Source organism: Carcharodon carcharias, chromosome 20 (genome assembly GCF_017639515.1).
Source record: "Carcharodon carcharias isolate sCarCar2 chromosome 20, sCarCar2.pri, whole genome shotgun sequence".
Classification (NCBI taxonomy): domain Eukaryota; kingdom Metazoa; phylum Chordata; class Chondrichthyes; order Lamniformes; family Lamnidae; genus Carcharodon; species Carcharodon carcharias.
Genome location: NC_054486.1, coordinates 44,657,569 through 44,685,473, shown reverse-complemented (window position 1 = coordinate 44,685,473; position 27,905 = coordinate 44,657,569). Strand labels below are relative to the sequence as shown.

At 43.5% G+C, this 27,905-nt stretch overlaps 1 protein-coding gene across 4 annotated transcripts in view; it reads left to right on the top strand.

The window, feature by feature from the left end:
- Nucleotides 1–829: 829 nt before the first annotated feature.
- The window catches only part of egln3 (egl-9 family hypoxia-inducible factor 3), a 70,173-nt gene continuing 43,097 nt past the window's right edge, over nucleotides 830–27,905 (top strand). The window contains exon 1 of one of the 4 annotated variants that reach the window (XM_041215162.1): nucleotides 830–2,368. In XM_041215162.1, the coding sequence (XP_041071096.1) occupies nucleotides 992–2,368 (1,377 nt within the window). In that variant the 5' untranslated portion in view covers nucleotides 830–991. Of the gene's footprint in view, nucleotides 2,369–9,911; nucleotides 10,546–27,905 lie in introns of those variants that run through there. The other 3 variants (XM_041215161.1, XM_041215164.1, XM_041215163.1) reach the window with 3 other exon arrangements.

The following is a 27,905-nucleotide window of genomic DNA, read 5'->3' as shown; positions in this document are numbered from 1 at the left end:
TGGGCACCGCACTTCAAGAAGGATGTGAAGGCATTAGCGGGGATGCAGAAACGATTCATGAGATTAGTTCCAGGGATGAGGAACTTCAACTGGATAGACTGGAGAAGCTGGGGCTGTTTTCCTTGAAAAAGAGAACATTAAGTGGGGAAAGAAATGTTCAAAATCATGAGAGATCTGGACAGAGTAGGTGGGAAAAGCTGCTCCCATTGGCAGAAGAGTTGAGAACCAGAGAATACTGATTTAAGGTGATTGACAAAAGAAGCAATGGTAAATGAGGAAAAGCCTTTTTACACAGTGTGTAGTTAGGATCTGGAATGCTCTGCCTGATAGTGTGGTGGAAGCAGATTCAAGCCTTCAAAAGAGAATGGGATGTTTATCTGAAGCAAAAAAATTGCAGGGCAAAGGTGAGGGATAGGAACTAGGTGAGTTGTTCTTTCGTGAGCTTCCAGAGAGTGGCCATGGACAAGGTGGGCAGAATGGATTCCTTCTGTATGTGCTGTAAACATTCTATGATTGTCACAATATTGCTTACATTTGAGAAACTTTATACTTTGATGGAGTAATATCCAGCCATAAACACTTACAAGACCTGCCTCTGCTACACATCCACTTCGATTAGTTTTGAGATTGCCTGTCTTCCTACATAGACATATATGCTACCATTCATTTCCCAAAATACATTAGTCACATGGGCAGGAGTATAAATAAGAACAGCTTGATATAAATCCAGAGTCGTGATGTACCTTCTGATGCGTGCATATCAAACATTCATTACCCAATAAGTTTTATAACTTTATGGACTCATTTTATAGAGGCGGTGGGCGGAGGACGAGGTAGATATCCTTTGGAAAAATTCTTACCAATGGAAAACGTTTCGAAAGCGTGCGCACATGGAAGTTGTCTCAGGTACAATGGGATTTTGCTAATGCGGTATAATCCGTGATTCATGATTTGTTAAAACTTTACAATCAGTTCGTGTGAAAAGTTGAATATGCTGAGATGGTGCGAGGACTCTATAAGGCGGCAGCAGCGACAGGACAGTGGCCATGTGCATGAGCGGTTGGGAAATGAGAGCGGCTCGCGGCACCTCGGCTGCTCCGAGGGAGAGCCCGTTACGAGCACGCGCACCAGGTTTGAGGAAGAGAAGCAGGCGCGAGATCGGGTCTGTTCAAAGACCGATGCGAATTGGCTCGACTTTGGCGAGTCAGACTACTTGCTCCACCGGCGAGACAAGGAAAATGGGACTCGACAATGTAACCGAGCGGGCGGCAGAAAGCGAGTTTCTTTACCAGAGACTTGTTCTCATACTCCAGAAGTGAGAGACATGGAAAACGAACCTGACGGCGATGGCACTGGGGTTCACGGCGTAATGGGCACCAAGCGCAGGTTGGGAAAGGTCGCTGCGGAACCTGGCAGCGGCACCAATGCGTTCGTGCAAGGTGACAACGCAGGCGGGTCGCACCGGCCAGTTGTAGAACCCGAGCGCGCGACTGAGCTCCAACGGCTGCCCGTGGAATCGGCAGGCGCGAGCGGGCTCTCGGTGGGGCGCGTGGAACCTAGTGACAGTTCGCACCGCCTGGAACTACGCTGGGAACATGACAACTATGCGAGCGCGCCGCTGGCAGACTGGGACTGCGCGGAGCCACTGCGCAAACGCCCGTGTTCCCAACAAGTAAATAAACAAGCGGACATGTCGCTCACGTACAACACGAACCCTCCACATGCCAGCACGGACCACAGTCCTGCAGATGTGCAAACCCAAATAGCAACACTACGCGGAGATTATTTGGATCCACTAAACATATCTTTAATTAAAAGCTCAGGTAATTTAGAAAGTGACAATAAAGCGAAGAGAAAAGATGTAGGTGGTGAGGATGAACTACCAAAATGTTCTAAAGGAGTTTCTAATAACAGAGAGGATCAGTGTCAAGTAAAATGCGAATCATGGGTAGTATCTGATACTTTGAATAAGCATCTTTGTCCCAAAACTACAAGCAATAAGAGAATGAACTTGTCAAGGTTGGTGTTAGATCATATAGCACCTTGCATGAATCAATATGGCTTATGTTTTGTGGACAACTTCTTGGGGCACAAAATTGGTGACAAAATTTTGCAAGAAGTTGTTACTCTCTATCAGAGTGGCAGTTTTGAGGATGGAACATTGGCAGGGCAGAGTACCAGTTCAGATAAGGAAGTAACTGCACCAACTGGCACTTCCAATAAAACTATTCGTGGAGACAAAATAATGTGGGTGCAGGGTACTGAGCCTGGATGTGCATCGATAGGACTTCTTATGCAAAGAATGGATAAACTTATATTGCACGCCGATGGGAAACTTGGGCAGTACAGAATCAGAGGAAGACACAAGGTCAGTAACTAAAATTTATGTAATCATCATATGTGTGGTCCAGTATCAGCATGTTCTTTTCAATGTTTCAGTGGAATGCAATTATTATTTTCTGCAACCAAAACATTTCTACGACCATTTCTATACAGTGAAAGCGTATTTTGCCATTTTGGTTGCACCATTAAATTATTGTATTCTGTCTGCTAAGTAGACTTTTGTCTATTAAATGGAATATAAATGATTGATTGTTCTATATTAATTTTAATAGATAACAAGTGACATTTATGAAACTAGAATGTTGTATGTTAAATTAGAAAGTTGGCTCATCAGGTGTTGCCAAGGTTCCAAAGAAGGGGCGTATTGGACTTGAAATGCTAACTCTGTTTCTCTCTGCACAGATGTTGCCAGACCTGATGAGTTTTTCCAGGCATCCACACTATTTTGTTTTTATATTGTCATGTTGCTAGGTGTCACTCTGGTTTTAGCCCCTAGAACACATATAATGTTCAATGTGAGGTGGTAACTAATTAGAATGGCAGCCACAAAAGGTCTGCAAAGCTTGGATTAGTTGGGGGTTTACACAGTGTGCACTGACCTGCTGCTCTGAGAATGAAACACAGCTACAGATGGGAAGTCTCACAATAACATTGCAAAATTAGAAATTTTCAATCCTGCGAAACTACCACATAAATTCCCATTCACAGCAGCATTTCATCCCTGAAGAGGGACGAACTGAAGCCATGCAGAGAGTGAAGAGAATAGGTGGGAGAGTACCAACATAAGATGTGCAAGGACAAAAAGTTCTCATGAGGACTGAAGGAGGTGGGGTGAGAAATGTCAGCATGAACTGAGAGGAGGCAGATAGAAACTGCCAGCATGAACTGAGGAGGAAAAGGAGGGGAAAAGAACCACTATAAATTGGCAGAGAAGAAGAATGCTGGTGTAAAATGAGAGAAGAGTGCAAAAATGAACTGGGAGGGAGAGGAGCTTACAACAACATTTAGCTAGGGCCTTTGATGTGGTAAAATGTCCCAGGGCACTTCATAGTGTTATAGACAAATTTAATATTGATTTACATGAGGAGATATTAGGATAGGTGACCAAAAATTTGGTCAATAAATACATTTTAAGGAGCATGTTAATGAAGGAGTGAAAAGTGAGAAAGGAGAGGTTAAGGGTGGGAATTGTAGCACTAGGGTCTATGAAGTTGAAGGCAAGCTGCCAATGGCAGGGTGAAGGAAATCAAGGATGCACAAGAGGCCAGATTTGGAGGAATGCAGAGTTCTTGGAGAGATCCTTTAAAAAGCACTTGGCATGTCATAACATTCAAGGCTATGGACCAAACGCTGGTAAATGGGATTAGTTAGGTAGGTCAGGTGTTTCTCATGTCTTGGTGCAGACTCAATGGTCCGAAGGGCCCTCTTCTGCGCTGTGTGATTCTGTGTGGGGTTGGAGAAGGATATAAATATAGGGAGGGGCAAGGCCATGGAGAGACTGTGGCAAAAAGGAGAAATTTAAATTTAAGGTATTTCTGGACCGGGAGCCAATGTAAATTAGTGAACAAGGGGATGATGAATAAACGAGACTTGGTGCAAGTTAGGATGAGGGTAGATGAGTTTTGTTGAGCTGAAGTTTACTTGAAAGATGAGAGGCTGGCTAAGTTAGCTTTGGAATAGCCTCTTTGGGAGATAATGAAAGCATGTATGAAGATTGCTGAAGCAGGTGGGCTAAGGCAGTTGTAAAGACTGATGATATTACAGAGTGGAAATAGCAGATGGAGATGATATGGAGTCAAAAGCTTAGCTCAGGGCAGCAAAGCTGCAAACATCTCATTCAACCTTAGGCAGTAGTTAAAATGATGGATGGAATCAGTGGGTGGGAATGCAGAGTGACAAATCAGATGGAGGGGCTGAGAGAGATGGAGAGGTAGAGCTTGGTGTTGTCAGTGTATATGTGGAATCCGACGCTTTTCAGAGCACATGGATGAGAAATAGCAGGGGACCAAGGATAGGTTCTTGGGGGACTCTGGAGATAAATGTCAGAGCTTAGAACAAGAAAGTACTTCTGTGCATTGAAGGAGATGGTAAGAGGAAAGGTGTGACTTTGTGAATTAGGGAAGATATTGTATAAAGGATGGGCATGCCCCTGTGAAAGGGCAAGGGTGTAACATTTGACATTTGATTTGAACATAAGAGCAGAAGTAAACCATTCAGCTCCTCAAACCTGCCTTGCCAATCAATTAGATCATGGTTAATCAGCATATTAACCCCATTTTCTTGGTGTGTCTCCATATCTCTTGATACCTTTATCTAGCTGTTCTCTTGAATATGATGTCACTGATTTTTCCTATAATCAACCTATTGATTTTTTTTGAAAAATGAGTTTAATTGTACAGTTTTTAATATAGTTGGGAGGAGAATCAATTTGGAAGATTGTGGAATTGTAAATTTGCTGCCAAAATCCCTGCTGCACAATTATATTTACCTTAATCTCTTTCTCAGATGATATGAGCAGTCCATCCCAATACACTCTCTGTTTCACCCTCGATCCTCTGCAACATTTTTAGTTCTCTCATCTTTAGCTTCCTCAAGAACCTTTCCCTCAATGCTCCCGTAGACCACTGTCTATCCATCCCTACTGCATGGTCTTCACTCCACACCTCTGAACTCTGCTTAATTTGGAAGGAATTTTCATTTCACTGCAATCTTGTCCGTCACACAGTTCATCAACTCATTGGCTCAGAACTTCTGGTCAGCGTTGATGCTGCACGCATTAACATTGCCCACAAAGATTTCTGTGACTCGACCTTTTTGTAATTTTTCAGCCAGGACTTCTGATCCTGGCTGAAGTATCGATGGGTCAATGCAGCCTTTTGGGGGAAGACTAATCAAGAAAAGATGGATAAAGAGAGGACAAACCTCCTTTTCACAACATTAGTTGCTGTATTCAGGTAAGTTTTTAAAGGTCTTAGTAAACAGATGAGTGGCTAAGTGGGTGGGTGAGAGGGCGAGCAGTTGAGTGAGCGGGTGGATGAGTGACTGAATGGGTAGTCAGGTGGTGGGATAGTCAGGGCAGGTTGGTGGGGGGTAGTCGAGGTGTATCAGGGGTAGTTGGGTGGGAAAGGCAGTTGGATTGGCTAGGGGGGCTAGTCAGGTCGGGTAGCAGGGGTGATTGGGAGGGTGGTCAGTTGCGGTGTTTAATTCAGTTATGCTGGCTCATCACTCAAGTTAGACCAGGTATTAACCAGGGTAACATTTCCAGGGTAAGTATACAGGTAAGTCCTGCATATCTGGCTCAAGTTCAGCACATGTATCTCCTGATTTACGTCCCAACTCCTATGATATGGACACTGGAAGATTTGGACCATTATGTACTTTTTCTATTCAAACCACTAAACTGTACATCCAGTCTCAATTGCTCTTAATTACTTGTACCATAGACATCAGGTTGGTGGACTATGAAATATTGGAGGAAATTAGCAGAGAGAGAGGAGGTACTAGCGGGTTTAGCGTCCTTAAGAGTGGATAAATCTGCAGGCCTGGATGAGATGTATCCCAGGCTGTTGAGGGAGGCAAGGGAAGAGATATCAGGGGCCCTGGCAGTAATTTTCAAATGCCCTCTGGCCCCAGGTGTCAGAGGACTGGAGGACTGCTAACGTTGTCCCATTATTAAAAAGGGAGGAAGGGATAGATCAGGAAATTACAAGCCAGTCAGTCTAATCTCTGTGGTGAGGAAGTTACTGGAAAGAATTCTGAGGGACAGAATATATCTGCGCTTAGAGAGACACAGATTAATCAGGGATAGTCAGCATGGATTTGTTAAAGGACGGTCGTGTTTGACAAATTTGATTGAATTTTTTGAGGAGGTAACCAGGAGTATTGATGAGGATAATGCATTTGATGTGGTCTACATCGACTTTAGCAAGGCTTTTAATAAGTTCCCTCATGGCAGACTGGTCAAGAAAGTAAGTGCCCATGGATCCAAGGCAAAGTGGCATGTTGGATCCAAAATTGGCTGAGAGGCAGGAAGCAGAGAGTGATGATAGAAGTATGTTTCTGTGACTGGAAGTCTATTTCCATTGGGGTTCCATAGGGTTTGGTGCTGGGGCCCTTGCTGTTTGTGGTGTACTTAAATGATTTGGATTTAAATGTAGGGGGTATGATCAAGAAGTTTGTGGATAACACAAAAATTGGTAGGATGGTAAATAGTGATGAGGATAGCTGTAAACTGCAGGAGGATATCAATGGACTGGTCAGGTGGGCAAACAGTGGCAAATGGAATTCAACCCGGAAAAGTGTGAGATAATGCACTTGGGGAGAGATAACCAGGCATGGGATTACGCAACAAAAGGTAGGACCCTGGAAAGCACTGACGATTAGAGGGACCTTGGTGTGCATATCCATAGATCCCTGAAGGTAGCAGGGCAGATAGATAAGGTGGTTAGGAAGGCATATGGGATACTTGCCTTTATAGAGCCGAGGCATAGAATACAAGAGCAGGGAGGTTATGCTGGAATTGTATAAAACCGCTGGTTAGGCCACAACTAAAATACTGTGTGTAGTTCTGGTCACCACATTATCGGAAGGATATGATTGCACTGGAGAGGTTGCAGAGGAGATTTACCAGGATGTTGCCTGAGCAGGAGGGTCTGAACTATGAGGAAAGATTGGATAGGCTGGGGTTGTTTTTCTTGGAGCAACAAAGGTTGAGAGGGGACCTGATAGAGGTGTATAAGATTATGAGGGGCATAGATAGGATGGATAGAAAGGCACTTTTTCCATTAGTAGAGGGGTTAATAACCAGGGGGCATAGATTTAAGCTAAGAGGTAGAAGGCTAAGAGGAGAGTTGAGGAGATTTTTTTTCACCCAGAGGGTGGTGGGAGTCTGGAACTCACTGCCTGAAAGAGTGATTGAGTCAGAAACTCTCATAACATTTAAGAAGTATTTATTTATTCACTTGCATTGCCATAGCCTCCAGGGCTATGAGCCAATCGCTGGAAAATGGGATTAGTGTAGTCAGATCTTTGTTGACTGGCGTGGATATGATGGGCTGAATGGCCTCTTTCTATGCTGTGGACGTCTATGAGTCTATAAGACTAAAATAGTTAGAATTGTTCAGGGTTAGACATTTCCAGGATGAAAAAGCTGAAAACCTCAGAAAATTGGACACAAGGTACTTGGTTTTTAAATGAAAGTTTGACCTGCTCAGAAAACACTTTGGGAGAAAGGACAGGTGGCAAACATAGGATGTTTAAAAATCAATGGGCTTTCACTTGTAGTTAACTACAAGGTAACTACAAGTAGATCAATTGTTAGGGGGTATTTTGTTTCTTGTTTTACTTTAACAGTTCTATATAATTGCATTCAGATGGGTGCTATCCTTTTTAAAACCTCTACGTATTTTTTTGTTTGTGTGGCACTGTAATACAACCACATGAGATAATTATTTTGCAGTGCATTTACACCTCAAGTTTGTCAGCTTTGCCTCCCCAAATGCCTTTCCAATATTTTTATTCATTCACAGGATGTTGGCATCACTGGCAAAGCAGCATTTATTACCCATTCCTAATTGCTTGAGAAGGTATGAAACACTATCTTGAACTGCTGCAGTCCGTGTGGATAAGATATTTTTACAGTTCTGTTAAGCAGGGAATTTCATGATTTTGAACCAGTAAGGAACCTTTAGTTCCTTGCTAAAGGAACAGCAATATAATTCCAAGTCAGGATGAGATGTGGCTAGAAGGGGAATTTGCAGGTGATGGTGTTCCCATGCCCTTGTCTCCCTTGGTCGTAGGTTTAGGAGGTGCTTTCAAAGAAACCTTGGTGAGTTGCTGAAGAACATCTTGAAGCCATGGTGCGCCAATGGTGGGGGAGGTGAATGTTTAAGGTGATGGATGGGGTGCCTGTGAATCAATTTCTCCTCCTTTAAGACCCTCCTTAAAACCAGCTATGTGACCAAATTTTTAGTCAGTCCCTTGTTGACTGGACATCATTTCTCTATCTGATTACACTTCTGTGTAGTATCTTGGAATTTTTTTTTTACATTAAAGGTGTTACATAAATACAAATTGCTGCTACTCCAATTGTTTGGTTCCAATCTGTTGACAAAGCCTAAAATGACTCCAAAGTGTAACAGAGAGAACAAAAACAAAAATATCTGGAAAAACTCAGCAGGTCTGGCAGCATCTGCGGAGAGGAGCACAGTTAATGTTTCGAGTCCGAATGACCCTTCAACAGAACTAAGTAAAAATAGAAGAGAATTGAAATATAAGCTGGTTTAAGGGGAGGGTGGGACAAGTGGAACTGGATAGAGGGTCAGTGATGTGGAGATAACCAAAAGATGTCACAGACAAAAGGACAAAGAGTTGTTGAAGGTGGTGATATTATCTAAAGAATGTGCCAATTAAGGGTAGAAAGCAGTACAAGCAAGGTACAGATAGCCCTAGTGGGAGTGGGGTGAAGGAATTGAAAAAGCTAAAAGGTAGAGATAAAACAATGGATGGAAATACATTTAAAAATAATGGAAATAGGTGGGAAAAGAAATATCTATACAAATTATTGAAAAGGGGGTGGGGGGGGGTGGTGCGATCGGAAAGGGGTTGGGGATGGAGGAGAGAGTTCATGATCTAAAATTGTTGAACTCAATATTCAGTCCAGAAGGCTGTAAAGTGCCTAGTAGGAAGATGAGGTGCTGTTCCTCCAGTTTGCATTGAGCTTCACTGGAACAATCCAGCAGGCCAAGGACGGACATGTGGGCATGAGAGCAGGGTGGAGTGTTGAATTGGCCAGCGATAGGGAGGTCTGGGTAACGCTTGCACACAGACTGAAGGTATTCTGCAAAGCGGTCACCCAGTCTGCGTTTAGTCTCTCCAATGTAGAGGAAACCGCATTGGGAGCAATGTGTAACAGAGAGACTTCTTTCACCAAGTAATCTCACTTGCTTTGTTCTGGTGCGCTCACTCTGGATTCAGACTGAATTTGCATTATAAAACAGTTGTAACATGAATGCGCTGTTAGGTTTGTTTTAAGTATTTATTTAATCAAAACCCTTTGATTCTTTGACATGATTTATCCTTGAAACACATTTCTTGATTACAGTACTTAGAAGATATTTGGTGATATCTGCTGGTTCCTCCAATTTCTGTCATAGCCAAAAATCGGCGGACTTTGCTTGAGTGAAACAAAAACAAAAATTGCTGGAAAAACTCAGCAGGTCTGACAGCATCCGTGGAGAGAAAGACGGAGTTAACGTTTCGAGTCCAGATGACTCTTCTTCAGTTCGTTTCATGATTCAGCCAGTTTGAGACCGTTTCATGATTCAGCTGTATTAATGATTTTCAATTAAGTAAGGATTTCCCAGCCATAAGGAGACTGAATATGTCCCCGGCAAACTGCGACCGTTTTATTTTCTCTTCTAATATTTCTGCGCACCAGTCCAGATGAAAAAAGGGCTGTGGTCTGACAGGCTGGCACCGTGCAACTTTGTCTACATGCTATGCTGGAATTCCTCAATGGCGGCGGGGCAGCGCCGGCCCATTCTCTCCTCCCACTCGCGGACTCGGCACGTCGCTTCCAGTGGTTAAGAGCACGTCGCCGGCCTACGGCGTGTAATCTGTACATGGTTTAAGCTTGACATCGTTGATGCTGGAAGGCCAGCTTTAGGTGGCATTGATGTCCTAGTGTATGACCTTAAGTCATCTGTAATACAAAAAATATTAATAATACTGAGTCAGGGGCGAAAACAACGATAATAGTCAGCCAGGTCAAGAAATCTTGCCAGTTTAAAGGTTTCTCAAAACTTAATTGAAAAAATAGCGATCCTGGATCCTCTGATAGGATTCGATTTACGCTTTGACAAGATGTTTTCAGACCTCGAGAGACAAGTGAGGGAGTGCGTTGTTCCTCGCTTAAATGAACACGGTTATTATTACATTGATAATTTTTTGGGAAGTGTAGTCGGAGATTGCATTTATAAAGAAGTTCGTAACTTGCATTCTGTTGGAGCGCTACGAGATGGACAGTTGGCTGGTCAGAGAACTGGTTCCTCGAAAAGACACTTGCGGGGTGATCAGATCGCTTGGATCAGAGGAGTCGAGGACGGATGTTATGCAATAGACCTCCTTCTTTCATTACTAGATAAGCTTATTATTCTTTGTGGAGGAAAACTTGAAAATTACAACATAAAAGACAGATCCCAGGTAAGTTATCTGGCTACATTTTTCAGTTTGTACGTTTTGGTTGACTTAGCAAATGAAATTAATCGGTATAGGGTCAAATTGGCTTGTTGACAAATACATGAAGTATTTTCATTATTGTTTTGAGAAGCTGTCACCAGCTGCAGTGTTTAATTTAATATCTTGAGTTTAAAAGATGCTTTGTGTAGTGCAATAGTATAACCACCCCCTACGTTTCCAAAGAGTTCTTTATGACCAGATTACTTTTCACATCCAAATGCAGAAATTGTGAGGTTTCATGATCATGTAGGTGGGGCTGGGGGCGGGGGGTGGAGAGGGAGAGGAAATGGTCCTTTTATATTTCATTCTTTTGCAGTCTTGCTTCCAGAGGTAGTACTGCGATGTAATCAATGTGGTTGCCACACATGCCTCTAGAAGTACAGAACCACTCTTCCAGCTGCAAAAAGTAATGGCCATCAGCAGCCATTTAACTGCTGTTAGATTCAACAATTTGTGTTTTTCTGGCTTGCTGGTATCAGACAGCAATGCAGCTCTTAGAAGATATGTCTTGCTATATAATTTCCATAGGGACAAAATAATGACATACAAATTGATCCTAAGTGTTAGGAGTCAGAATTCAGTGAAATATTGGAGAAGCATTTTCTGTCTTGAAAGGTGATGTGAGAAGTATTGCTATTAAGGTATACTAAACGGTCTGGAGAAAATAAACCCAGAAAACTATTTCAAACTAGACTGATAGTTTAGAGAAAGGGAACAAGATTTCAGACTAATGAAAGACAAACTTAGATAAAAGCATGGATTGGACTTCTGGATAGAATAACAGAGGTGAAAACCATGTAACAACAACAACTTTATCTTCTATAGCACTTTTAACATAACGTCACAAGGCATTTCACAGGCCCGTTATAAAACATAATTTGACACTGAGCCACATAAGGAGATATTATGATGAAAGCTTGTTCAAAGAAGACTTCATTAAAGGAGGAAAGAGAAGTAGAGAGGAAGACAGGTTTATGGAGGGAATTTTTAATGCCCTTCTGATTCAGTTTGAGTCAGATAGTATTAACATGGCACCATTCGGCAGCTGCCTAGTTAAAGATGAGGGGCTGAATTTTGAGGTCCTGCTGGGATGGCAATGGAGGCAGGTGGAATGAAAATACCTGTGCAGGCCAGCCTGCCAGATACCTATTAGCATTCCTGCCACTGGCAACTTTCACAAGATGGGAAGAGGGTAGCACGAAGAACCTCTCTGATCTGTCGCTAACTGCAATTAATATTGTTAAGAGCTCATTGAAGACATGATAAGATTGCGGTGGGGATGCATGGGCTGCATGCTGGGTCAGGGGCAGATCAGGTACATAGAGGTGGACACACAGAAAAGAGCTAATCATGAACACTCCTAGAAAGTTGGATGGGCTCATAAATGAAAGAAGGGTCCAGAGGGGATTTGGCCGTTAGCACAATGATACCATTGGATCTGCACAGGTTGCAGGGAGAGTGGTCACTAAGTGCTTGGCAGTGCAGAGGATCATCAACCTTCTGATATCATGGGACATAAGAGGAGGGGGAATGACTTCCAAACACAATTGGGAGGCCACCTGAGTGCAAGGGGCCAGCAGCTGACAATGGGAGCACAACTTTCAGATTTCAGATCTAGTGGCAATGAGGAGTAACATCCTCCACAGAAAAGGCAGTTCCCTGGACCTGAGGAGGGCAGAGAAGGATGAGGGGAGCAGGCAACAGGAGGCCATACCTTGAACATAGGCTAAATTCCCCGAAAAGCCAGAGCTGTCTGGACATGTCGGATAAAAGATTTGTGACCTTGTTGCAGAAGACCTCACTCCTTGCAATATGGTTTGCTGTGCCCTGCCAGTGTCCGATAGTCACTGTGGCCTTGAACTTCTTTGCTTCTGGCTCCTTCCAAGGACAAGCAATGGACCTTGGTGACACCTTGCAAACAGCTGCATACTATTGTGTCTCATCGGTCACTCATGCCTTCATGAGAACTGACAGTACATTCAATTCCAGACAGATGGAACCTCATAGGTGCAACGGGCAGTGGGTTTCACCTTCATCACTGGATTTCCCTAAGTGCAACATATCATTGATCATTGATTGCTCACATGGTCATCAAGATACTGAGTGATCACCCAGTGAGATCCACCAACAGGAAGGGCTTTCACTCCCTCAACATTCAATTGGTTTGTGACCGTAACAAGAACTTTTTATATTTTGTGCTCACTTTCCTGGCAGCTGCTATGACCCCTTCATTCTCCACCAGGCCAGGGTAGTGCAGCTCTTCAATCCGCGCCCCAAACTATATGCATGGATTCTAGGGTATAAGGGATATCCTTTGAAGAGATGGCTTCTCACCCCTCTACAAGACCTGAGACAGAGGACAAAAGCAAAACAGAAAGAGCCATCTACTCACTAGAACCACCATCGAGCAGGCCATTGGGCTTCTGAAGATGCAGGTATTGTGTTGTCCTGCAGTACACTCCTGCAAGTGTCTCATGCATTGTTGTAGTCTTGAGCAGTCTCGATGATATGGGCCCCTGGAGACGTGTGGACCTTGAACACGCTAATGTGCCAGGTGAAACATAGCTGATAAGAGGAAGATGCAAAACACAGAGGTTTCCTGGTTGCACAGGGAGGTAGCTGGGCCCGGTGTGAAGCATCATAGCCTCATCAGATGGCATCAGTATCGGGGATCTTCTGATCCAGGCACTTTTCAATGAGCCCCTCTAACCCATGATCAGTCGCACAGTATGGAACTTGCTTTGAGCTGCCCACATCTGCTGAAGGTGCAACCTCAAACAGTTCAACTCTTACTGCTAATGAAGGATGCGTACCTGCCCTCTGGTTTCACTGCCATTGTTCACAGACCTTTGTATCCCTTCACCACTTCCTCCTTCTTTTCCTGTCCTGCCATTAATAGTAGATTTTGTGTCAATATTTACATCGTGCTCAAAAAGACAGCACACAACTGCAGACGATAGAAACCGCAGTGACCCACTCAGTTCTCTGTTTGATGCAATGGCCTCCGCTCTTAACCACTTCTATATTTTGCTCCCCTTGTGGTGTCGGACAAGGTGGAGACAGCCTGCCCACTTGTCGCGGCATGTGACTGAGATGCCCCTGTTCTGGAGGTGTTCATGGGGGCAACTCCAGAGGTTGCTTCACCAACATCACTGCAGGGCTAGTCTGCATCACTGGGCCTTGCAGCAGAGATGATCCCTCAGTCAGAGGGACCAGGGAGACCAATGATGATCATGGGGCCCCAATGATGGGTGGCACCCTAATCCTCATTAGTAACTGCCTCAGCCCTTGTCTGGGGACTATCAGCTAGGGTGCAATTGGTATCTGCTCCAAGCATTGTTGTGCCAACACAGCCACTGACTGGTCAAGGCTGCAGAGCATGGCATGCATCCTGTGAACTTCTTCAGTGCACAGATCTTGTATGTACTCCCAAGTGCTGTCATATAAGGCTCTCTCTGAGGTTGCCCATTCTCTCCATGGAGGAAGTCATGCACTCTAAACCTCAGCAGTGGTGATGTACATGAGCTGGATGGTCTCCTCCATTCCCAGCCCATGACCTGCACTGACTCAGGGTACTCTGATGTATGGGAGCACATCTGTTGCTGCTGGTCTAAGTAGAGACTCCTTTCCTGTGACTTCCAAGCCCTGCATCTGTGCCCAGCTGAGCATGGCTATGACTATCCTTCACCCTCTGAGGGAGACTGCCCAGGGTTGCCTCAGCTTCTGTCACTTCTTCCTCCTGTACAGTTATGACATGCTTATCACCATTGCCACCGTTTCTAACTGCGCATAATGACCGTATCTGCTCTGATGGAAGGGTGTAATTGTAGGGCATGCTGATGTTTGGCCTGAGGTCTGCTCTGACAGTATTTGGCCTGGTGATGGTGCAGCAATCAGCCCTTGCGCCTTGACATTTGAACGTGTGGGAATCACAAGAAAAGGTCATGAGAATTAGCCGTGGTGAGTAGTGTTGAGACTTTCCAATACAGCTTGGTCAGGCTGGAGTGCAATGCCCCCCACCCATCCATCTCACCACTTAATGCACACATTCTAATTTCTATTCACCCTCTCCCCCAGGAATGCCCATCTCATTTCCCCTACCTTTCGTGCAGTCAGTGACTGACAATCTCCATAGCTCCTTCTTTCATTGTGGTGATATGTAGGAAGGGAACACCCCCTTCCTTTTGGGACCCTCTCACTGACATTATGTGCCAGTTTCTCCTGCAAGGATTTAAAAAAAAGAGAAAAATAAGACACTGCAGGTGTCTATGGTCAGTGCCAATGGCTCATATACATAAGAAGTGCATGTATCAATACTGGCAGATCCTCAACAGTACTATGGTTCTGAGCCTTGCTGATGGGTTAGTAAGTCCCCTGAATGCATGTCTCTCCCATGCCCAGGAGTAGAATGTATCCTTGGCCTTCTCTGCTGGAGGTGAAATATCCAGAGGCCTGTCCTGAGGGTTTGGCATTGCACTCACCTTGCCAAGGTCATTGAACCTCTTCCTGAATTCAACTCAGTTCCTGTGGACCACGCTCCATTTGCTCACTGCCACTGCCACCCAGCTCCAGTCTACTTGGCTTTCTCCTGTGACCCCCTGGAAAGAGAACCTTCCCCCCCCTCCCTCACTCCTTTTGAGGAGGATCTCAAGTTTGGCATCCACAAAGCAAGAGGCAGACCTGCCCCAGGTTCTAGCCCTCTGACTCTCCTGTTCCATCAGTTACAGGACCACAGCAAATGATTCAGTGAAACAGGAGCTACATTTATGACTGCTGTGGTTGTTTAAATCAGGCCTGCTCTCTTTTGGACCTGTACCTGTGGCCACCTCCCAATCCATCCTCCAGCCAATTAACAGTCCGCCGCTGTGAATCTAGGGCTGTGTCTGTCTCTCCCAGGAGTGGGATCTAGACCCAGAAACATCCATTTCTGCCCCTGGAAGGAAAATTCTGCCCCAATAGTCGTAATAAACATTTAACAAGAAGGAAGAGTAGCATTAAAGGTAACAGAAGGCAACTTTACAATTACAGCTAACTGTGCAAGAATTAGATTGTTTCACTTACAAGGTTGGTTTTACTGGGCATGAACTTTTTAGTGAAGCATTCATATATTAAACTGGATTTTCCCATCTTTAAAAAGTCATAACACCCTGAAATTCATGTTGGGCTTTTTTCTTTAAACTGCTAACAGGTATTTTGTTATGTGACTGTATCATCTTAAACAGATGGAAGACTTTAAGTAGTATTTTAATTCAGTATTAGTTTCCAGATTAAATATCAGGCTTCTATGAAGAAAGCATTTTTCAGTTTTTGATAGTAAAGCATTTGTCGTAGAACAGCTTCAGTCTCTGCACTGTATTTTAAAGTATTAATTTCTTTAGAATGACACAGATTTACAAACTGGGATGCCTGAATTCAAAGGGACCTGTAAGGTCATTAGATTTCTGTTCACTTGCCATGAAATTTCTGTATTTGTTGACTTAATAGCAGATTATTTTTGTAATAGCATATTAATTTAAAAAAAACTGTTGCAGCGATGGCTCTGATTTTCCTTGGATAGCTAATATATCTTTCAAAAATTAGGATAGCAGGTTCAAAAAATGTCAACAAAAGTGAGCAATATTTGTACAGTGCCACACAAACAGAACAGTTTAAGTCTATACAATTCTAGAGCAGTGGTCCCCAAACCAGCGGTCATGACCCTTGGTGGGGTTGCAGGATGAGCAGTTGGAGTTACAAGCTCTGAGGCACCAATAGTGACCATAGAGTGGAGACTGTGGTAAGACAGTCCTGGGACCAACTCCAAAAGCCTTTGATATGCTTGCATAGGTTTTTATCCCTGTCCATGACTCAAACAACATGTCCCGCTCTGACAGCTTTTCCCTCCACCCCGCTCTGATGTCACAGCAATTTTCAAGCATTAAAATGGGGTCATAGTGAGAGAAAATTTAGGAAGTACTGTTCTAGAGTTTGTTATAGAAAATTGCGCTTAAAACACATTAAGAATATTAAATATGTACATAAATACTATAGCAAATCCCATAAATTACAGTAGCACAGATGTGTTTACAACTTAACATTTTAAAATTATATTTGCTTTTGTAGCAAATAATGATTGGGAATTTCAAAGGGCTGCTGAGTCAGGACCTGGTGCAGGCAGGCTGTGAAAATCGCGGTCCAGAGGTAGTGTCAGCATCCCAACGCCTCAAGGACAGTTCCAAATTTTTAATTTTCAGCAGGCTGGCGGTTTGGAGGAAGTAGGAAAGGCTCTTGTCTCCGACTTGGTAAGGAACCTGTTCAGAATAGAATTAAATTTTCAAACTTTTTCCCAGTGAGCCCAAACAATCTTGTGCACAGCTGTTGGGTTTGCTGCAGGCCTGAATACATTTCTTTGGAGATGGTTTTGGGAGGAACCTAACTGGTGAACTAGCGCCCATACGAGCACTGGCCTTTACCTTGTTATGCAAAGCCTCTGTCGCCTCGTTTGACCTTCTGGCCATCTGATGAGCTGCCTGCTTAAATTAGCAAGGCAGCAGCAGCCCTTTGCTGCTAGCGCTAGGCAGGCAGCTCCTGCCTCCTCGCGGAACTTTTATGTTAATGTTAAAATGATTGAAGTTTCAGAAAGCTCCTCAGCTGTTCTATGAACCATCTAAATACTTTATAAACTTGGCTTTATGCAACCTGCTACTATGAGCATGGCTGGTATTTGTGGAAGTGATGTGAAAAAGCCTACTCTAGGGGGAAATTTAATGCTGTCCCCCATGGCGAGTTTGGTGGGTGGGGGTGGGAGAGTGGCAGCAGGGACCCATTCAAGTTCCTGCCTCTACTCCGATTTAAGTCCATGACAGGAATGCCTAGGGCCTTTCCTACCCTGCCACCAACTGAGGCCTTTAAGTGGGCAATTAATGCGAGTGGCGGGTGCGTGACTTGCCTCATGTGGGAAGCTGGAGAAGCAAACACTGTTGGTGTTGCTTGTGTGCTCCTGGTGGAGTTCCTTGTTCAAAGGCATGGTGCCTGATCAAAGGAGCTGACATCAGGAAGGGGGGATTCCACTGAGAGCCACTCCCTTGCTCTTGCTGTCGATTACACCAGCATCCCCCTCTTCCGCCATTCCTTGCGACCCCCATCCTGCAACCTCTTCCCGGCATCACTCACATGTACCAGGGTCCATCTGCCTTGGGCAAGTCTAATATTGGCATAAGCCACCACCTCCCCGGTGACGCTGCTGTTCAGTGAAGTGCTGCTGGCCTCTGATTGGCTTACAGTTCTTAGCAGGCAGGACCTCCAGCTGTGGAGCCCTTGATTCTGGAGAATTACCGCTGCTGCCCTGCTAAGTGCCTCAGTGGCACTTAATTCGGTGGGCCTTCCCCCTTAGGGGGTGATGAGGGGCCCTTGCCAGCTCTCCAGTCAGTGGAGAGACCCTTGTCGTCTCCATTAAATACAGCCCCCAATGTCCTTAACATGTACCTAGATTCTATTCAACTGAGTTTACCCAGATTACACTGCATAATTACTGAAGCTGCTTAGCATAAATGCAACACACCTATTTGTTAATATACCTGTCATGCCCTGCTTGAAACTGATTTATCCAACTTCTGTCATTCTCATGGCCTTAGCCAAAGTCATACACTATGGTTTTAGAACATATCGTTTATTACCCCTCCTTGTCTTTCTCAAACATTCTGCTGTGTTCAATACCATTGACCAATCCATCCTCCTTCTCTAACACCTTTCCCTATTATTCAGCACTGTAAGGTGACTCTAGCATTGTTCAGTTTACAACTTGTCTGGATGTAGCCAGCGCATCTCCACATAGTTCCATTCTCTGCCCCACCTTAGCCCTTTTCCCGGAGATACCTTTAAACATACCTTCCAGCTTTGACTACAGTAACATTCTGCTTGCTGTTTCCTCACTCTCCATAAACTGTACCTTGTCCAAAATGCTGCTACTTGTGTCCTATGCTACACTAAGACCCACTCGTCCATTTTATTGATCAATGCTGGTTTACCGTTCCTGAGGCACTGAATTCAAAATCAATGTCATCATCTATGAATTCTTCCCTGATCCTGGCATCTTTTAAATCCCCACCATCCCTAGTTTTAAACACTCCATTTCTCTGACCCAAAACTTGCATTCGTCCCCCTTTCCATCTTCCCACTGTTGGTGGCAGATTCTTCCGTATACTTGGTTGTACTGTTTGAAACTGCTCTCCCTCTCCCGCCCTCAACCTCTTGGTCTCTGCACTTTCCATGACACCTCTTCAAGACCTGTATCTTCAATCACGATTGTTGTCATCCATTCTAATTCCTGGCTTTATATTTAGTACAATGAAACAATTAGGACTTTTCTATGTTAAAGATGCTACATGAATGCAAGTGTTATTGTAAAGATTCTAAAGATACCTGTTATCCTTTTAGCATAGTTTAAATCCCAGTGGTTAAGGGCAGGCTTTAGGCAGACCCAAGTGGAGGTGTGCTCTTTGCACCCAATTTTCCATCATCAGTTATTAGCATAGCTTCAGGTGCATATTTGGATGAGTCTAGAAAACATGATGGTGGTAATTGCAGAAAATTGAATGTAAATTAATTGAAAGGAATGGGAACTATGAAAGGAGAGTGCCACAAATGTAGCGTGGCGATATTCCTAAGATATTGAGGGCATCTCATTTTCTTAGCAGCCTTTGACAAAGCAAAAGAGGCAGTGGACTAAGAAATGAAGGAAAAGTAAACATTTCATGCAGATATGAGTCTGCAGGCAAGTGATAGAGGAGCCTAATATGCAACCCCTATTTGTTGTGTGCTGAAGTTGAGATGGTTTTTGAGGGGGCGGCAGTCCCCTGTGCCACTCCATGGTACTTTCCCTACAGATCAGCATTGCAGCATGCCTCCAAGGTAGTGGAGGTAGCTTTCAGTTAACACTTGACAGTTAGTGTCACTGGATCTGCCAGCCCCAAGAAAATGAGAAATATGAGCAGGCATAGGCCTGTAGTCCTTTGAACCTGATCCGCCAATGAATGAAGTTGTGGTTGAACTTTGATCCTTTCCTACATGATCCCTATTTCCCTTAGTCCAAAAGTCTATTAATCTCAGCCTTGAATATACTCTCCAACTGAGTACTCATTAGCCCCCTCAGGTAGATTATTCTAAAGGTTCACAACTCTCTGAAGCATTTTTTCTTTATCTCAGTCCAAAATGGCTGAATTTTATCCTGAGATGATGCCCCTTTGTTCTAGACTGTCCAGCTGGGTGAAACTGCTGCTTAGCATCTATCCTATAAAGCCCTCTCACAATCTCACAATCTTATGTTTCTGATTCTTCTAAACTCCAGAGAGCGTAGGCCCCTTCTATTCAATTTCTTCTCATGGGACACTATTCTAATGTCATGAATCAATCTACTGAACCTTTGTTGCATCTCCTCTAAGGCAAGTATATGCTTCCTTGGGTACTGAAGTCAAAACTGTACGCAGTACACGTGGTTCTACCATAACAATATAATTGCAACAAGATTTCCTTAGTCTTGTACTCCAACTCCCTCGCAAAAAAAATCCCAACATACCATTTGCTTTCCTAATTACTTGCCACACCTGCACGTGCTTAATGTATAAGGCCACCCAAATCACTCAAAAGACCAACATTTAATAGTTTCTCAATAATTAACAAAATCATTAATATAGATTGTAAATTGCTGAGCCAGCACAGATCCTTCCAGCACTTCACTAATAACAATCTGCCACCCTGAAAATGATCATTTATTCTGATTATAATTTTTCTAAACTTTAACCAACCCTCTATCCATACTTCACTCTCAAATACAACATTAAGTTCATGATACTATGATCACTCTTTCTGAGAGGATCTCTTATTTTGAGATTGCGAATTAACCCTATCTCACTTCTCAATACAAGATCTAAAATAGCTTATTTCCTTCATTGGTTTCATGGAGTATTATTGGGAATTGACTAGAGTGCACTCCATGAACTTGTCCTTCAAACTACTTTAGCCGATTTGATTTGTCCAGTCTATATGGAGATTAAAGTCCCCAACAATTATTGCATTTTGTTTGTTACATGGTCCTCACATATATTGGTAGGGGGTTTATAAACTGTTCCCACCAGTGTTTTCTGCCCCTTCGTTATTTCTTATCTACACCCATACAGATTAACTTCAAAGAGCAGGAAGTACAATGTCCTTTCTCATTGCTATCATTAGGTCACCTTTTATTATTAGGGTGACTGTGTTCCTTTTCCATTTTGTCTGTCTTTTCGAAATGTCAACAATTGTGCAATATTCAATTCCTGACCTTGGTCACCATGCAACCATGTCCCTGTAACGGCGATTAGATCAAATCCAATTATCTCTAGCTGAAATCCATTTATTTGTATTTGTAACATTAATTTGTTTATCTTGTTAAAAATGCATCGTGCATTTAGATAAAACACCCAAACTTATCATTTTTTCCTGATTTGACCTTATTTACCGGACTATTACTGTTGAACTCTTTGTTCCTTCCTGTGAGACGCTGCTTATTTTTACCCAAATCGCTACACTGGTCCATGGCGCCTTTACTTTTCTCTTTAGATTTATAATTTTTTTTGGAAAAATGTACTTTATTCATAAAATATCTGAAAGAACATTACAAAACATTTCAAAATGGCCATTGCAAAAAATGCAATCATTTTCAACTTTCCCAAGTAGATCATGAGATGAAAACAATGATAAAAACAAAAATAAAAACAAAAAAACTGCGGATGCTGGAAATCCAAAACAAAAACAGAATTACCTGGAAAAACTCAGCAGGTCTGGCAGCATCGGCGGAGAAGAAAAGAGTTGACGTTTCGAGTCCTCATGACCCTTCGACAGAACTTGAGTTCGAGTCCAGGAAAGAGCTGAAATATAAGCTGGTTTAAGGTGTTTGTGTGGGGGGCGGAGAGATAGAGAGACAGAGAGGTGGAGGGGGGGTGGTGTGGTTGTAGGGACAAACAAGCAGTGATAGAAGCAGATCATCAAAAGATGTCAACGACAATAGTACAATAGAACACATAGGTGTTAAAGTTAAAGTTGGTGATATTATCTAAACGAATGTGCTAATTAAGAATGGATGGTAGGGCACTCAAGGTATAGCTCTAGTGGGGTTTTTTTTATAATGGAAATAGGTGGGAAAAGGAAAATCTTTATAATTTATTGGAAAAAAAAAGGAAGGGGGAAACAGAAAGGGGGTGGGGATGGGGGAGGGAGCTCACGACCTAAAGTTGTTGAATTCAATATTCAGTCCGGAAGGCTGTAAAGTCCCTAGTCGGAAGATAGGTGTTGTTCCTCCAGTTGCTTCATTACAATCAATGAACATTACAGACACCTCAACATGGTCATTACAGACAGTGCAATGGTATTCAAGTTATCGACATAGATCATATTGCACTCTGAGGTATCCCCTCACTCAACACCCCCCTCTATCTTTTTAGTTTAAGGCCTTGCCTAGAGCCTGAGTTAATTGATTCACCTGGGCATTGGTCCAATCAGTTTTAAATGGAATTCATCCCAAACAAACAGCTCCCCCTTTCCCCATTACTGGTATCAGTGCCCCATGAATTGAAACCTCTGTCTGACATACCATTCTTTGAGCTGTGCATTTTAACTCTCTCACTGTTTGATCCTATGACAATTTGCATATTGACCTTTGATGTTCTGCTTATTAATTTGGGCCCTGTCTTTTCAAACTCCCTGAGTAGAATCTTATTCCTCACTCAACTTATTGTCCACATGGGAACCAATGCTATGACAGCTGGATCCTTCCCCTCCCACTCCAAGTTCTTGTCCAGCCATAATGCATTCCCCTTAATCTTGGTATTGGGCAGGCAACACAACCATTGGAACTTGCAGTCACAACCGCAGAGAACAGCATTTGCCATCCTAACTATACTGTCCCCTACCATTCCTTTTTCTCCTGACTTGAATGGCTTCCTGTACTATGGCTTTGTCGTCGGCTTATTCATCCACCTTGCAGACTTTGTCCTCACCCACACAGGCAGCAAGAACCTCCAACCTGTTGGCTCAAAGAACCGAATGGTCTATTCCTGTTTCTAAGTCCTGTGTTCCTATGGATGAGGGCAAAGGCCAAGGGACCTCCAGCACTCCACTTACCTGATTCAGTGTCACGTGCTTCTGTCCATGATCACCAGCCAGATTTGTATCACTTCCTAACCTAAGAGGTGCAACTGCCTCCTGAATCAAAGTGTCCAGGTAATTCGTTTCCCTCACTCCCTGATGCCCCAGGCACAAACTCAACAGCTCTGTGCTGAAATTTCTCAGGATGCAGTCTCTTACTGCAGATGTGGTTGTCCAGAATCTCAATGCTCTGTACAACTCCTACATGCTGCAGTTGTGGCACACCAGCAACACTTTGCCATCCTATTGAACCTTGTTTTACTTATTTGATTAATTAAAAGTTTTTAAATATATATATTTATATATGTTTGTGTGTGTATATATGTATATATAATTTATATAAAAGGTGTGTATATATATGTATAAAATCCCTGAGCTTTTAGCCTTTTAACGAGTTTCTTGATCTAGTTTAAATTGTAGGTAAGGTGAGAGTGACTGCCTTTGACATCAAGGCCGCATTTGACAGAGTGTGATATCAAGGAGCCCTAGCAAAACTGGAGTCAATGGGAATTAGGGGGAAAACTCTCCACTGGTTGGAGTCATACCTAGTTCAAAGGAAGATGGGGTTGCGGTTGTTGGAGGTCAGTCATCTCAGCTCCAGGATATCACTGCAGGAGTTCCTCAGGGTAGTGACCTCGGCCCAACCATCTTCAGCTGCTTCATCAATGACCTCCCTTCCATCATAAGGGCAGAATAGGGATGTTTGCTGATGATCGCACGATGTTCAGCACCATTCATGACTCCTCAGATACTGAAGCAGCCCATGTCCAAATGCAACAAGACCTGGGCAATATCCAGGCTTGGGCTGACAAGTGGCAAGTAACATTTGCGCCACACAAATGTCAGGAAATAACCATCTCCAACAAGAGACAATCCAACCACCGCCCCTTGATGTTCAATGGAATTACCATCATTGAATCCCCCACTATCAACATACTGGAGGTTGCCATTGGCCAGAAAGTGAATTGGACTAGCCATATAAATATTGTGGCTACAAGAGCAGGTCAGAGTCTAGGAATTGTGCGACGAGTAACCCACCTCCTGACTCTCTAAAGCCTGTCTATTATCTACAAAGCACAAGTCAGTACTGTGATGGAATACTCCCCACTTTCCTGGATGAGTGCAGCTCCCTCAACACTCAAGAAGCTTGACACCATCCACGACAAAGCAGCTCACCTGATTGGCACCCCTTCCACAAACATTCACTCTCTCCACCACTGACGCACAGTAGTAGCAGTTTGTACCGTCTACAAGATGCACTGCAGGAATTCACCAAGGCTCCTTCCAAACCCATCTAAAAGGAGAAGGGCAGCAGATAGATGGGATCGCCACCATCTGGAAGTTCCCCTCCAAGTTAGTCACCATCTTGACTTGGGAAATATATCACTGTTTCTTCACTGTCGCTGGGTCAAAATCATGGAACTCCCTTCCAAACAGCACTGTGGGTGTACCTACACCACATGAACTGCAGCGGTTCAAGAAGGAAGCTTATCACCACCTACTCGAGGGCAACTAGGGATGGGCAATAAATGCTGGCCCAGCCAGCGAAGCCCACATTCCATGAATGAATAAAAAGGTAGATTAAGTTAAATATTTCCCTGTAACAAGCCACTACAAACACTGAAGGCAAAAGCAGCACCTCCTTCCCCCTCTGCATCAAATTTCTACTCTCATCAAATTCCAAACTTTTACTTTTGTTTTTGATGCAGTCCGTTTATGACCACAGTACTGTCTGCATCAGCAGATAATTCTTTATTTTTTGTGCACCTTTCAAGCCATGCCCAGGTTATTAGTGCCACTCAGCTTCCTGCTGCAGTAATTAATTTCTATTCAGGCAAGCATTTCGAGCTGATTGACTGTTAATTGCCTTTGATGAGCGGTTTTTGCTAAGTGTTAACTCACTTGCAGTTTATTTTGGTTGGGAATTACTCACCCACTAGTTCAGAGAATTCGTAACTTTTATACAAAGGCAAATTGTATTGGCGCTGCTCCCTGCTCTTGCCCTGACTAGAAAATTTCATTGACTACCTTTCAGATTTCATGCCACCTTTCACTTTCACTGGTTCATCTGACTCTTCCCTTCCCTTCCTTGACTGTCTCCATGTTTAGGAATAGGCTATTAGTTAATATTCATTATAAGCCCACAGACTTCCATAGTTACATTTCCTCACACCCTGTTTCCTGTAAGGACTCTATATCCATTCTCCCAGTTTCTCTGTCTCTGTCATATTTGTTCAGACAATACAACTTTACATACTAGCTGTCCCTATATGTCTTTGTTTTACCTCAAACAAGGTATCTCTTCACCCATCCCACCCCTGCATGGTTGACAAGGCCCTCCACAGTGTCCGATCAATTTCATGTGCTTCTGCTCTCACTGCTTACCACCCCCCCCCCCCCCCCCCCCCCCCCCCCCCCCCCGCAACCAGTCCAAAAAAAGGCCATTCAGCCCAGCATTTCTGCGCTGGCCAAAAGAGAGAAAAGATACTAGCAGCTCATTTTAATCCCACTTTCCACCACCTGGTCCATATCCTTGCAGTTTACTGCACTTAAGGTGCAGATCCAGGTACCTTTTAAATGAGTTGAGCGTTTCAGCCTCAACCATCAATTCAAACAGTGAATTCCAGATGTCCACCACCCTCAAGGAAAAACTTTTTCACCCAATATTCACTTTAATCCTTCTACCAATCACTTCAAATCTATGCCTCCTGGTAATTGACCCCTCAGCTAGGGGAAACAGGTCTTTTCTGTCTACTTTATCTAGGCCCTTCATAATTTTGTACACCTCAATTAGGTCACCTCTCAGCCTCCTCTTTTCTAAGGAAAACAACGCTAGCTTATCCAATCTTTCCTCTTGCTGCAATTTTCAAGCCCTGGCAACATTCTTGTAAATCTCCTCTGTACTTTCTCCAGAGCAATTATGTCCTTGCTGTAAAGTGGACATCTTCAGGGACCTGTGGACATGCACTCTAAGATCCCTCACTTCCTCAATCCCTCTCAATATCCTCCTGTTTATTGAGAATTCCCTTGCTTTGTTTGTTCTCCCAAAATGCATTACCTCACACTTTTCCGGATGAATTCCATTTGCCACTTTTCCACCCACTCAACCAAACTGTTGATATAATTCTGGAGTCGACAGTATCCTCCTCCCTATCGACCACACGGGCAAAATGACATTTTTGTGTCATCTGCAAATTTCCCGATCATGCCTCCCACATTTAAGTCCAAATCATTAATGTATGCAACATACAGTAAGGGCCCCACCACTGAGCCCAGTGGAATACCACTGGAAACTGCTTTCCATTCACAAAAACATCCATTGACCATTACCCTTTGTTTCCTGATGCTGAGCCAATTTTGAAACCAACTCACCACCATCACCAACCCATCACCAACTTCCCCTGTATCCCATGGGATCTCACATTTCTGACTAGTCTGCCATGTGGGACCTTGTCAAATACCTTACTAAAATCCATGTAGACAATATCCACTGCTCCATCCTCATCAATTCTCCCTGTAATAAGTAATAAAATATTACCTTATCCATATGTTTGTATAACTTACACAACTCTAAAAGATCGGCAAGTAATTTTCTCTCCCTTTTCTCTCTCTGCTTGGACTGTTATCTTGTTTGCTTTCCCTCCCTGCCCCGAGCCTTTTTTCTGGTTATATTAAGATATTTGTTTATGTTGCATTTTATGTCCTGTGGAATTTCCCACAGTCTCCCAGATTCTCAGAAATGCACTTGTTGTGTCACTGTTAGACCTACTAGCCCAGCTTCTTTTCTGCCACAGGTCCAGCTTTCAGAGTAGATTACTGCTATCCCTGAAGATAGCACTGTATCTTCTATGTCACCAGTAGTGGGCACTAACTCTATGTGTGCACAGTTCTCTGAGAAAGTAAGTCCAATGTTGCTAATGATATTAGGGGAACTGTGTGCTTTCCTGCCAAATGTTGCCCAAGCCAGAGTGTTCTGTTCTGGAACACAAGACCTCTATGACAACAGTCTTACCATCCATTCTGAAAGAAGATGCTGCACATGAGGCCTCTGTTATGACAAATTATGCTACAGATGTTCCTGAAACTGCCATTCACTTCACAATAGGCTGCACTGCTTTTCAGTGGTCCTTCTGTGTCCTGTACATGCTGTTGATAGAATCCTCCATGTCTGCATTGCTCTTGTAAAGTCAGAACATGTATGTTGCAGCTTCATATGACACTCTGGTCAGAATGACGTTCTGTTTGTGCCACTATGATGCTGCTCGTCACTGATGACGTGAAACGTTAACTCTGTTTCTCTCTCCTCAGATTTTGTCAAACCTGCTGAGTGTTTCCAGCATTTTTTGTTTTTATTTCATGCTTAGTTGTGTATTTCAAGAAGGAACAGCTGAGCTCTTGGATTGTACCATACCTGATAAGATCACTAAGCTTCTCCTTGCAGTGTGTGGGTTATAGAGATTGTACCCCCCACTAGGTGGGGGGTAGGATTAATAAGTTTGCGGATGACACAAAGATTGGCTGGGTGGTTAACAGTGAGGTTGAGTGTCTTGGGCTACAGGAAGGTATAGATGGGATGGTCAAATGGGCAGATGGAATTTAACCCTGAAAAGTGTGAGGTGATACACTTTGGAAGGAGTAATTTGACAAGGAAGTATTCAATGAATGGCATGACACTAGGAAGTTCTGAGGAACAAAGGGACCTTGGCCTGTGTGTCCATAGATTTCTGAAGGCGGAGGGTCATGTTAGTGGGATGGTGAAAAAGGCATATGGGACACTTGCCTTTATCAATCAAGGCCTAGGTTACAAAGAACAAAGAAAAGTACAGCACAGGAACAGGCCCTTCGACCCTCCAAGCCTGCACAGATCATAATGCCTGTCAAACTAAAACATTTTGCACTTCTGGGGTCCGTATCCCTCTATTCCCATCTTATTCATGAACTTGTTAAGCTGCCTCTTAAAAGAACAAAGAAAAGAACAAAATTACAAAAGTAGGGAGGTTTTGTTGGAGTTGTATAGAACCTTGGTGAGGCCACATCTGGAGTACTGTGTGCAGTTCTGGTCTTCACATTATAGGAAGGATGCGATTGCACTGAAAGGGATGCAGAGGAGATTCACCAGGATGTTGCCTGGGATGAAACATTTAAGTTATGAAGAGAGGCTGGAT